Genomic DNA, 13,075 nt, shown 5'->3' on the forward strand with positions numbered 1-13,075 from the left:
TAGAGCCCCTCTATTCACTGCACAGGCGTTGGAGTGAGGGCAGCCACCGTCAACTACTACCACTCTCATCAGCGCTACCACTAGCACTCCCCTCCTCCTGGCTCTCCCTAGGCGCGCTGCATGTGTTTTCCGGACAATTGTACCTGGTTTTCCAATATGATTAATCAGGATGTGTATTGATCTGAAGGTGGATGGACCTGTAAATGGTTTGAAAATATAATTCCCAGTGCATTATCCATCTTCCCCCTCCTCCATCCACTGACTCCGTACATGCATGGCGGCAGAAGAAACTCTTCTCAGATGAACCTGTCTCTAGGTTTGGACCCACTAAACTACCAGTGTGTCCTTTTGCAGCTGTGGTTTAGCTTACTAAAAATGCCCCAACCATTTAGACATGGTATCCTAAAAGAACTCCTACATCAGTCGGGCACCATCGGACATGTGCACATTATGCAGGTCAAACTGAGGACAGTACACATCGCTTTACATGAGGTTTACTGTCCTCTGCTTCATCATGTACCCAAAGTCACCAGACTGATGTCCTGGACTTGGGCTCCTCACAGATAAAGCTGGATTCAGATGCCCATTCCTTGACGTAAGTGGGAGTCAGTACGGCTTCCAGATCTGTCTGTTTTCTTTCCATACCCATTCATTGAGAAGAATTTTTGGATGGAAACTGGACAAGAATGGTTCATGCTTGAGGTTCTTTGCACAGATCCATGCAGGAAATCTTATGAGTGGATTGCACCATCTTCTTTTAATGGTCCACTCTGCTATGCGGGTGCAGTCTTAATAGCATGTGAATGGAGACTGTCGTCTGAGTTAGGCCTAATAGAGGACTTCTTTTATGCCAAACATCATCTTTAGGATGGTGAACCTCGGCTGCATAAGCCCCAAACCTACTGGCAGCCTCCATGTTAATTTGGTAAAAATGTGGCTTAAATTTTCAGGTATTGGGCGAGAGAAGATGCCCTCTGTATTAATGAGAATGTGACTTATCTGTTTTTCTGTGTATCTTTGCTGTTTTAGGTATTACATTCTGCTTTTTTTTTGCCTTTAGGATTCTGTTATTCATCGGGAGCATGGTATGCCTCCTGTACATCTGCAAGGTGGGACTGGACGCCAAGACGTGTGACCTCCGAGCCCTGGACGCCAACCACATCAAGGTTGTACGCTGTTTATATCCTGTAGATAGTGGTCAACGTTGGGGGACGTGTGTAAACTTATGGTAATAAGATGTCACATATAGCAGCCAATCAAATTGCAGCTCCTAAATTACTTGAGAAATATTATTAATTGAGGGTGAGTAGATGTTCTCCTATGTACCTTTGAGACCACTGCCACTGATTATTACTTAGATGGAAAACTCTGTTAAGCCAAGGATCATAGAAAGGACATGCCAGGCAAACGAGCTCCAAGTCCAACTGTCCCAAGTGGTTAGTAAGTTCTGATGCATGGATGGATGTGCAACCAGTGAGGCTCCTTTTAAATGGAGGTAAAAACCACCACAGACGGGTTCCTTTTGCCGCCATTCATGACAAAGTAAAAGCAGTGAGTGGAGGGAGGAGATGGACAATGTACTGGGAATCATATTTGCAAACCATTTACAGGCGTATCCTTCAGATCAATGCATGTATGGCTGATTGATATCAGAAAATCAGCTAGAATTGTCTGGAAAACATGCACATATGATGCTGACTTCTTTGTAATGCTACCATGATCAGGATATGGACCAGTGACTCCCATCCTCCTCCTGTGTGATACTGTATCCTGCCCCTGGAGATTGCTTGTTTGTTATCCCTCATGTGGATCCCAGGCGTCTTATGTGAAACGGTAACCTCCTCATGCCTACCACTTATATATAATTAAGCCTTTTGTATCTTCAGACGAGGCACAATAGAGGAGCTATCCTTGGAGAAGAAAGAGTAAAGCCAAGGGGTGTTATTTACTGTGGCTTTATATACTGCAGAGTAGTGTTCTTCGAACTTCAGTCCTCAGTGCCCACCTGACGGTCATGTTTTCAGGATTTCCTTAGTATCGAGCAGGTGATATAATTTGAGTCCATCCATCAGAACTTACTACAGGTATTTATTCTGTGGGATATTCTGAGGACAGGAGTTGAGGAATACTGCTGTCGAGGACTGATTGTATGAGCACTGGGGCTACAGCTCATATATTCCTCACTTGGAAGCAAGCCACCATAGTATGGAAGAATTCCACCAGAAGTCTTCTTCTGACTTCTTGTAGACATCAGTAAGGGTCTGCTCATTCCTCAAATAAAAGGACCAACTCCTTCAATACTTCCTGGAAAAAGGATCCATCAGATTAGGGAATCTTCCCCATCCGCCGCCTGTCCAACCTATAAGATGCCCTATGTAATATGGCCTATTGTTTTAAGGGGGATCTGTCAGAAGATTTGTAACCATGACACTGGATGACCTGTTACATGTGCGCTTGACATCTGAAGGCATCTGTGTTTGTCCCATGTTGAGAAAAATGCTGAGAAAAATGATTTCTTAATATATGCAAATGAGCCTCTAGGAGCAATGGGGGCGTTGCTGTTACACCTAGAGGCTCAGCTCTCTCTGCAGCTGCCTCACCCTCTTAACGTAGACAGGGCCAAGCAGGCATGATGATGTTTACACTGCCTGGTCCTGTCAATCAAAGTGCAGAGGGCACGGCAGCTGTAGAGAGAGCAGAGCCTCTTAGAAGCTTATTTGCATACACTGAAACATCATTTTTCTCAGCAATGGCGGCACATATGAACATGGGACCAACACAGATGCCTTCAGCTGCCGAGTGCTCATGTAACATGTGACAGATGCCCTTTAACTTATCAGTGAGATGTCCCAAAAACTACTCTCAAGTTCATTTTTATCAATTACTCCTATTAGCTCCTATTCTTCATTGCATTGTGTAGTTTTTTGTTTTTTCTTCCAAATGAACCTCATTTGCAGTTTTCTCTTATCCCTCATGTTTAAATCCTAGTTCCTGGTTTTGAACCTTGTACCATAGGATATAGGAAGCGTCATTGGCAGTTATGATAAAAGGTTGTATTTGGGGAAATTGTTGGGCGGGATACATTTATATTATTGGCAAAGCCCCTTTAACAGGTGCACCATAGAGAAAAGGTAATCTAATACTAGCAGTCTCGCACTGTCAGTCATTCCCGTGACAGGTGGCAGGAGATCGGCAAGACTGGCAACAAGTGGTTTAATCTGACAGGTTTCCTTGTGGATAATAGGCGTCTGTGTTGTTTCTGGTAATGCCCACACCCCTTGCCTCAGCTGTTGCTAATGTGGTCATTTAACCTTCCTTATTTATTGTTGCTTTTCCCACTATGCTGTGTGCGTTTTATAGCTTCTGCTTTGAGTTTTGCTTTGCTGGTGTGTGGATCTCGGCAGAGTTCCTGGTGCTTCCATTGCTCCTTCGAAGTTAAGTCTTTCATTTCCATTTTTGTATTCTGTTTGAGTTCTGTGTGTTGTATTTTCCTGTCTTTTGTATAAGGCCTGAGGGAGACTCCTGTTCGTCCTTCCTCATGGAGGAACATGTTGTCTCAGTCCTGACATTAGTCCAGGGTCCTATAGGGTCAGTTAGAACACTAGGTTCCGGTGTATAAACTCACCTCTGGGGTCTGTTCATACTGGTAGTTAATCAGTTTTTTAGGAGGTGTCCATCTCCTTTCCCTAGTTTCCAGGCCTTATTCCCCCAGGCCTTATTCCCTCACCCCTTTCCCTCCTATGTTCGGTGTGGTGTTTCCCTCCCACACCCGAATGTTACAGGCACAGCATTGAGGGGCCGCTCTGGCACAGCATTGAGGGGCCGCTCTGGCACAGCATTGAGGGGCCGCTCTGGCACAGCATTGAGGGGCCGCTCTGGCACAGCATTGAGGGGCCGCTCTGGCACAGCATTGAGGGGCCGCTCTGGCACAGCATTGAGGGGCCGCTCTGGCACAGCATTGAGGGGCCGCTCTGGCACAGCATTGAGGGGCCTCTTTGGCGCAGCATGGAGGGACCTCTATGAAAGGGGCCGCTCTGGGACAGAATGAAAGGGGCCGCTCTGGGACAGCATGGAAAGACCGCTGTGGGGCAGCATGGAGGGGCCGCTCTGGGACAGCATGAATCAAGTACACTACAGCAAATAGGGGTCTAATATTTTTGACTCATTTGTTGGATTTGATTATCTTTATCTATTTTTAGGACTTGTGTGAAAATCTGATGTTGTTTTAGGTCAAAGGTATGCAGAAATATAGAAAATTCGATAGGGTTCACAAGCTTTTTAAGCACCACTGTAAGGTCTGTGCCAAAGGACACTGCTGCTAATTTCCTAGTGTCATGCTATAGTTTCCATTGCATGGCAATACCAGGTCACAACCCATACTAACAACTTTCCATGTCCTCTATGGTCGTGCATTTGACATTTGCTTACAGCCTCATTTGCATTGTCCTGGTTCATCTTAGAATAATGTCAGTGGTCGTCTCCTCCTTTGGTACTGTGCATATTTGCCTGCAAGTGCACGGCTATAACATCTGAGGACAATGCAGCCCTTCTCCTGGTTTGCGTGTATGTAATGCGATCTGCTGCTTGCTCATCTTTACGTGACACAGGATACGATTAGACTTGGCTGAACCCTGCATGGCGGTTGCCATTTCCCTGCAATAAACTATGGGTGAGCAGTTATACATTGCAATAAATTCTGCTCCACTCCCCTGCATCCTCAAAATCAGCAATAGGACGACCATAGGGCTTAGATTAGAGAGACGTTAAGGAGAGACATATAGCTATATGGGTAATTAAAGCATTTACAAGTGCACACATCTCAGTGAGTAGGATGCTAGGTGTTGTATCCTTGCGGCTCTCGATGGCGGCAGGGGAGACATCTCCAGTGATTACCCCATTTACAACCTGACTGTTCAATAAAGAGTGTCCTTCTCTTTGGAGCATTACATAGACTGGCCATTAACTTCTATGTGAAGTGTGTAATGCTTCATTTTACCTGTGGTGGCGCTGCCGGGTTCCCCCACAAATTAGGAGTGGGATGCCCTTATTGTGAGGACCCTTCTGAATTATAAAAAGTGGGCAGCCCCTTTGAACGATAGGTGGTCTGGGACCCTCTGTGATCACAAGAATGGAGGTTTCCACTTCTGTGGGACTGAGATGGCTGTACTCTGCAGTCTCATAGAAGTAAGTGGAGAGGTGGTCTACAGCTGAATTCGCACTGTGAACTCCGGGGCTCCAGTATCATGATTAGCGAGTATTCCAGTAGTCAGAGCCCCAGCGATTATACATTTATCTTGTATCCCGTGCATAGGGCATAAATGATGATCATGGGCCTACCCCTTAAGTAAGTGTTTCATATCGGTGCAATGTCATATTTCCTATGGACATGGGTATCTGCATTCTAATAAAGTGTTGTCTGTCTCCTCAGAATGCCCACGCGTTTGCCAGGAGGGTGGAGGAGGCACAGTGCAGACCGGCATTTGCAAAACTGGAAATGGACCGCTTGTTCCAAAACAGATACAACATAGCCCTAGAAAGCTTTGTTAAGAAGGACAGGAACTTAAACGAACTTTTGTATCAGTATGACCCACCTTTTGGGTTCCGTCACTACCTCAAGGAACTTGATGACATTTTGGACATGATAACCAATAATGATCTTCCCATGAGACCAGGTTCCAAAGACTGCAAGCGCTGCATTGTCATAGGGAGCGGGGGAATCCTCCATGGTCTGCAGCTGGGGCATGCCATCAACAAGTATGACGTTGTCATCAGGTAGTTAACACCAGGAGAATGTCTCTGGTCTCTAATAGGGTTGTTTCTGTATTCTATTAGATAAATATCAGAGATAGACAGATAAGTAGACACCTACTTTGGGCGGAATTTATCACACTTTGCACTCCAGAATTCTGTCTTCAAAAAGTCACAAACTAGGACTTTTGCAACTTTTTGCAGAGCAAGGCTTATAATAGTCCTCCAGGTCAAAAAGGACCCAAGGTAGCCTCTCACATTAGCTGATGTTCATGTGTCACCATCATGAGGACACTGAACAACAATGGTGTGCATGGGAGGATTGCAACAAGAAAGACCCTGCTCTCCAAAAAGAACATTGCTGCCCGTCTGCAATTTGCTAAAGATCATCTTGACAGGCCAGAAGTCTATTAGAACAACATTTTGTGGACGGATAAGACCAAAATAGAACTTTTTGGTTTAAATATGAAATTTAAGGGTGGATTCGGAAAACATGTCTGCTGCATCTCGCGGACTGACTGCTGCTTACCTGAATTGCATTATAATGATTCATGATGCAGTCAGCTACTATCTAATTGCGAGTCTATTGTGCTGTACTCATACAAAGTGATTGACCTCTCCTAAGGATAGTTCTTCAATAGTTAAAGGGTTTCTCCGGGAAATAATATTGATGACCTATTCACAGATAACCCCTTTTAAAACTCACCGGTCATGATTTATTCTTGAAGAACTTCTCAGTTATTTCTCATATTAAGAACAGTGACCAATTATTACATAGTCCACTTTCACAAGGTCAATCAGAAGGGTCTCTTGAACATGAGCAGATCATCTGGGATCTGTAGGAAAACCTGGCAAATAAGTCTTCAGTTTCTCTGCAGCAACCCCAAAGGGGAAATGATGCATTACACACTGATCTCAATGGGTTAGGGTAGGTTCACATATGTGTTGGAGGCTCTGTTTGGGTTGGGTTCCATCAAAAACAGCGTAAAACAAAATCCTTTTTGTCTGGTAAAAAAAAAGCGGCGTCCCGAATAGAAACTGAACGTACCTCATTATAGTCAGTGTGGCCTGTGCCACTTTTGTTCTGTTCCTCTAAAGGACCAGAACAACAGAAATTGCTAGCGCTGGTTTGGACCTAGCTTTATCTGTTTAGTGTAGGACAGGACAGGACCTCCACAACTAGAGATGCTCTTAGTAACCATTCTCCATTCTAGTAAAGAACAAATACAGCCCCTTTAAGGAACCCAAACTGGTAATGCCTTATTTTGCAATGTAAAGGTATTGTCATGATGGTCTGCTCTTGGTCATGGCCCAAGCATCCACTAAGTGGTCGGCACATATACTGTAGATCAGTGCTATTCTGCACTTGAATAATAGAGTTATGGAAACCGACAAGTGCTGTCATTAAGAGGTTTCCACACCCCCATTTATTGACAGTGACCACAAATACTTGACTTCTTCTCCATTGATAGTCTGCACCAGCTGAAGAGACCTTGAAGGATGGCTACAAGGTCTGATAACCACAGCTCTGTCTAAAAATGACAGCGTGCCTAGAAACCTAAGGATAAAGGACTTACACATGTCAGTTTTAAAATGTTCTAGCCTTGTTTGAACTCCTGCAAGACATTATGGGTGTGAGGTTGTGAGGACCTGGAGTGTGAAGGTCACCTACTGTAGGTAGAAGATCCTGCTGTCTTGTCCTTTGCACTGTGATATAAGGATTCCTTTGTGTCCACTATAGATTGAACAATGCTCCGGTTCACGGCTACGAGAGAGATGTTGGGAACAAAACCAACATCAGAATGACTTATCCGGAGGGGGCGCCGGTCTCAGAACAGGAGTATTTCAGTAACAGTCTTTTTGTCACCGTTCTCTTCAAATATGTGGACTTCTTGTGGCTTCAGGCCATTCTGAAGAACGAGACGCTGGTGAGTGTGGTCTGGTCAGTGCTTCCAGAGAATATAAAGATTTACTGATTGGTGAGATACACGCAGTGTTCAGCCAACAGCCATTACACGTGCACGCTCGGTCAAGCAGAGTTTGCTTATGTTCTGAACGGGAGGAGTGGAGAAAACCAAACCGCTGCCGGACACCTCTGGCTGCCATATATCTTCCTTAAAGGGGTTTTCCCACTAATAACACTTGCCGCCATTCTGTGGATAGAGCTGAGTGCTGTCCTCTGCAGTCCCATAGAAGTAAACGGAGATGTGGTCGCGCACGCACACTACCGATCCATTCTCATAGGGGACTCTGGGATCTCAGTTTTTGCGATAGTTGGGAGTCCCCAACCCTCCTAAGCTACCAGACACTTATCCCCCTATCCTGTGGATAGTATTGTTGGAGGGAAAAAACTCCTTTAAGAACAAAAGGATTGGGCAAGTAAGTTAAAATCCAGTTGTCCAATATGTCTCCCCCCATCGACATCTGCTGTCAGGGAGTAGTCGGGAGACACATTAAATGGTCAACCTAGGCTGCAAAAACAAGCAGGTTGGGCAGACATTAATCTAAGGTACATGGCTGACAGAGACTGACGCAGGACATGCTTAAAGGCTATGGAAAGCTTTGGGAGAAAAAAATTTTTTTTTTTTCAATTGGTGTTTATTTCAAATGTTCAGCCATTTCTGAGATACAAGGGTTGGGCTACTTTCACACTGGCGTTTCTGGGTCCGCTTGTCAGATCCGTTTCAGGGCTCTCACAAGCGTCCCAAAACGGATCACTTCAGCCCCAATGCATTCTGAATGGATAAGGATCTGTTCAGAATGCATCAGTTTGGCTGCGTTTGGTCTCCGTTGCGCCTGTATTCTGCTTTTGAGGCGGACACTAAAACGCAGCTTGCAGCGTTTTGGTGTCCGCAAGAAGATGCGGAGCCAAACGGATCCGTCCTGACTTACAATGTAAGTCAATGGGGACGGATCCGTTTTCACTGACACAATATGGTGCAATTGAAAACGGATTGGTCCCCTATTGACGTTATGAACGGATACAAGCGTTTGCATTATCGGTGTGGGTCCCTCTGTGCAGATACAAGACGGATCCGCACCAAACGGGAGTGTGAAAGTAGCCTTAAAAGTCAGTCTGTTTTCTTTGTATCCTATCATCTGACTGCTCATGTTTAGCTCTTATCTCTGATCTTCCGACCTCCTAAACACTCATTATAGCTGAATTCTTATTAAACTGATGAGAATATGGCTTAAATAAGTGTCAGGAGATCAGAGATTAGAGCTACAAATGAGCAGATGACAGGAGAGTTAAATGATGGGAGTCAACGAAAACAGGGAGTGACAGCTTACGAACAGACAGATTTTTATCAGAAACTGATCCTTTCTCTGGCATCCCCCCCCCCCCCCCAATACTTGAAAAAAAAATTGTACCCCCTCACAGTAGTATTGCCCTCATTGTACAACCTTCACAGTAGTTTTGTACAGATGTGTGCTCCCTAACAGTAGTTATGCCCACATTGTGTCCCCTCCATAGTAATAATCCACATTGTGTCCCCTTTATAGTAATAATGCCCATTGTTCCCCCTTAATAGTAGTAATGCCCACTGTGCTAATGCCCCCTGTGCCCCCTCCATAGTAGAAATCCCCATTGTGCCCTCTTCACAGTAATAATGCCCTCTGTGCCCCCTTCATTGTAGTAATGCCCTCTGGCTCTATGCCTCCTCCATAGTAGAAATGTTCATTGTGCCCACTTCACATTAGTAATGTCCTCTGTGCCCCCTACATAGTAGTAATGTCCTCTGTGCCCCCTCCATAGTAGTAATGTCCTCTGTGCCCCCTCCAAAGTAGTAATGTCTTCCGTGCCCCCTCCATAGTAGTAATGCCCTCTGTGTCCCCTCCATAGTAGTAATGCCCTCTGTGCCCCCTCCATAGTAATAAAGCCCTCTGTATCCCTTCCATAGTAATAAAGCCCTCTGTGTCCCCGCCATAGTAGTAATGCCCTCTGTGCCCCCTCCATAGTAATAAAGCCCTCTGTGTCCCCTCCATAGTAATAAAGTCCTCTGTGTCCCCTCCATAGTAATAAAGTCCTCTGTGTCCCCTCCATAGTAATAAAGCCCTCTGTGTCCCCTCCATAGTAATACAGCCCTCTGTGTCCCCTCCATAGTAGTAATGCCCTCTGTGTCCCCTCCATAGTAATAAAGCCCTCTGTGTCCCCTCCATAGTAATACAGCCCTCTGTGTCCCCTCCATAGTAGTAATGCCCTCTGTGTCCCCGCCATAGTAGTAATGCCCTCTGTGTCCCCGCCATAGTAGTAATGCCCTCTGTGCCCCCTCCATAGTAGTAATGCCCTCTGTGCCCCCTCCATAGTAATAAAGCCCTCTGTATCCCTTCCATAGTAATAAAGACCTCTGTGTCCCCTCCATAGTAGTAATGCCCTCTGTGCCCCCTCCATAGTAGTAAAGCCCTCTGTGCCTCCTCCATAGTAATAAAGCCCTCTGTGCCCCCTCCATAGTAGTAATGCCCTCTGTGCCTCCTCCATAGTAATAAAGCCCTCTGTGCCCACTCCATAGTAATAAAGCCCTCTGTGCCCCCTCCATAGTAGTAAAGCACTCTGTGCCTCCTCCATAGTAATAAAGCCCTCTGTGCCTCCTCCATAGTAATAAAGCCCTCTGTGCCCCCTCCATAGTAGTAATGCCCTCTGTGACCCCTCCATAGTAATAAAGCCCTCTGTGACCCCTCCATAGTAATAAAGCCCTCTGTGTCCCCTCCATAGTATTAATGCCTCTGTGTCCCCTCCATAGTAATAAAGCCCTCTGTGTCCCCTCCATAGTAGTAATGCCCTCTGTGCCTCCTCCATAGTAAAAAAAAAGCAAAACAAAAAAACACACATACCTCTCTTCCCTGCAGGCACAGATCGCTCTGCAGCACTGTGTGGGCGGAGCTTATGAAGATTTCCAGGCTGCAGACTCCTCCCACACAGGCCGGCAGTGAGATCGGTGCGCCGCCGGCCTGAAGGAGGGGAGGAGCGCTGGGAGCTGAGCGGTGAGTGACAGGACCCAGCTTCCTGCGCTCCAGCAATTAGTGCTTCCATCTGTATTGATGGAAGCATTCATTGCTTCTGGCACCCCCCTGAGAGACGGCACCGACCCCCCCCCCTTCCCCCGCCCCCTTTAGTACGCCACTGCTCCCCACCACACCAAACTACAAAGGCGTAGTGCCGCTTCCCATAGACATCAGAAGTGTCCTCCCATATAATTACATCCTATCACTCATCATACTTTGCTTCCCTTCACAGTCCATCTGGGACAGGCTGTTTTTCTGGAAGAGCGTCAACGACAAACTACCTCTTAAAGCTAATCAGATCCGGATCCTGAATCCACTCATAGTGAAAGAGACGGCCATGGATATCCTGCAATTTCCCCCACCTCGGCAGAAGTGGTTGGGCTGGAACAAGGTACACGGGCTGACAATGTGAGGGAAGTCACAGACTGTAATCATAGCTTTCTCACAAGGCTTGGTGCCAATTATCACTGGAGTGAAAGGCAGGCTGCCCACTCATCCGGGCCGTGGTGACGCTGCGCCCACCCTCCAGCTATACACTAATTATAAACTCGGCCTTCAGCTGCTCGCTCACATGTTGACTCAGGCGTGGGCGTTCTTAGGTTAACACCACTAAGGAGAAAGCTCTTCATTTCTGGTTGACAACCAACCAACACGGGTTCCATTATAGCTTATAAAGGAGTTGTCAGCCAACTTATACTGCTCCGAAAGGACAATTTGACTAATAATTCACATTTCAGTTTTCGCCTCAGGCAGCAGAAAGGCTAGGTGCACCCCTGCCTATCTCACAACTACATCTCCCAGCCGGGGCAAATGATTCAGTTTGCTTCCCCAAGTCCTGTCTCTAAATACTCTGCCCGGTGCAGAGCGGCTCCCTCTTGGCACCCGGGCACATATAACAGCAGCCCTCCCCTGTGTGATTCTCCGACTGGTGAGTGACTACTCCAGTACCCGCCACAGATATAGACTGAGTGTAGTCACGAGCTGAATGCAACACCTGTTACTAGGCAACCGACCAACCTGATGACCATTCACAGAGCAAAAGCTAGTTATCGGAGTTCCTCTTTAAAGGGGTTATCCAATAGTAGCAATACCCCCCACGATGCCCGGACCCCTAATATAGATGATACTTAACCGATCCCCGGCACCCGCGTGAATCCACATCCCTGCACAGCCCCCGCTGCTAGGGAGGCTGGTCACCATCGCGGCCTGCTATTGGATGTTTTGATCCGCAGCAGCGGCCGTGCAGTGATACGGGTAAGTATGGCCTATAGGAGGGGCCCGGGTATTTCTACTATTGGATAACCCCCTTTAAGCAATGCAAGCAACAAAATGAATAAATCCGGCCATTGTAATGTCTCTTATTTTGCTCTTGTTGTTCTTCTAGAATGTGCCTACCATTGGTGCCATAGCCATGGTCCTGGCCACCCATTTATGCGATGAAGTGAGTATCGCCGGCTTCGGATATGACCTCAGTCAGCCGGACATAACCTTACATTACTATGATAACCTGTGTATGGAAGCAATGAACCGTCAACCAATGCATGACATCAGCAAGGAGAGGAAGCTGCTACAGACTCTGGTGCGGGAAGGTGTGGTGAAAGACTTGAGCGGAGGACTCCATTGTGAATTCTGCTCCTCCCATCAGACTCAGGGTGTCGCCACTGATACATAGATATTTGCGTCTTAAACTGGGATCATCCTCACGTGATGAGGGAACGCTCCTTCAAGTAATAGAAAGCCGACCTGCCTCCTGTGGAGTATTCATCGTATTGCTGCTTGATGCTGCATCATGGTTCATCTCCATGACACTGTGGAGAATCAGGGTGGTCAGCACTCCCACTATGGGGGACCATACGATATCTAAACCACTAACATTGTCCACCCACCACCTTCTCATGGTGCTGACAAATCTGCAGCCCCTACATCATCTGGATGAAATGAAGACTTCAGAAACACCGTCTACAACATCAGGCACTCAAGACCACAACTCCCAGTGTTCATAGGCTTCCTGTGGAGCATGCTGGGAGTTGTAAGATAACCATGGCAGACCACTGGATTACGGGCTAGATAAAGCATCAGACACTGTGTTGTCTTACTCATGGTGACTGCTGCTCCTCTCTTCAGAGACCTTGTAAAAACCAGAAAACCACTTCACTGTTGAGGACGACTGGACTCCATATTGTCCCTCATACATTTTATGATCAGAAAGGTTGTACCAGATGATTTCTTCCAGAAACGGCGCTCACACAGGTTGTGTTGAGCTGCAATACCAGAAACAACCAATGGAAAGATGTGGCGCTGTTTCTGGAAGTAGACATGTTTT

General features: G+C 46.4%; 1 protein-coding gene across 5 annotated transcripts in view; it reads left to right on the forward strand.

Annotated features, from left to right (window-relative positions):
* ST3GAL5 (ST3 beta-galactoside alpha-2,3-sialyltransferase 5) overlaps positions 1 to 13,075 on the forward strand; it is a 154,135-nt gene extending 141,060 nt beyond the window's left edge. For all 5 annotated transcript variants that reach the window (XM_040419251.1, XM_040419255.1, XM_040419254.1 and 2 more), the window contains 5 exons: positions 1,061 to 1,166; positions 5,429 to 5,772; positions 7,490 to 7,676; positions 10,985 to 11,143; positions 12,137 to 13,075. In XM_040419251.1, coding sequence (XP_040275185.1) covers positions 1,061 to 1,166; positions 5,429 to 5,772; positions 7,490 to 7,676; positions 10,985 to 11,143; positions 12,137 to 12,424 — 1,084 coding nt within the window. In that variant the 3' untranslated portion in view covers positions 12,425 to 13,075. The remainder of the gene's footprint in view (positions 1 to 1,060; positions 1,167 to 5,428; positions 5,773 to 7,489; positions 7,677 to 10,984; positions 11,144 to 12,136) is intronic.

The sequence above is a fragment of the Bufo bufo genome, chromosome 2, assembly GCF_905171765.1.
Source record: "Bufo bufo chromosome 2, aBufBuf1.1, whole genome shotgun sequence".
Lineage (NCBI taxonomy): Eukaryota > Metazoa > Chordata > Amphibia > Anura > Bufonidae > Bufo > Bufo bufo.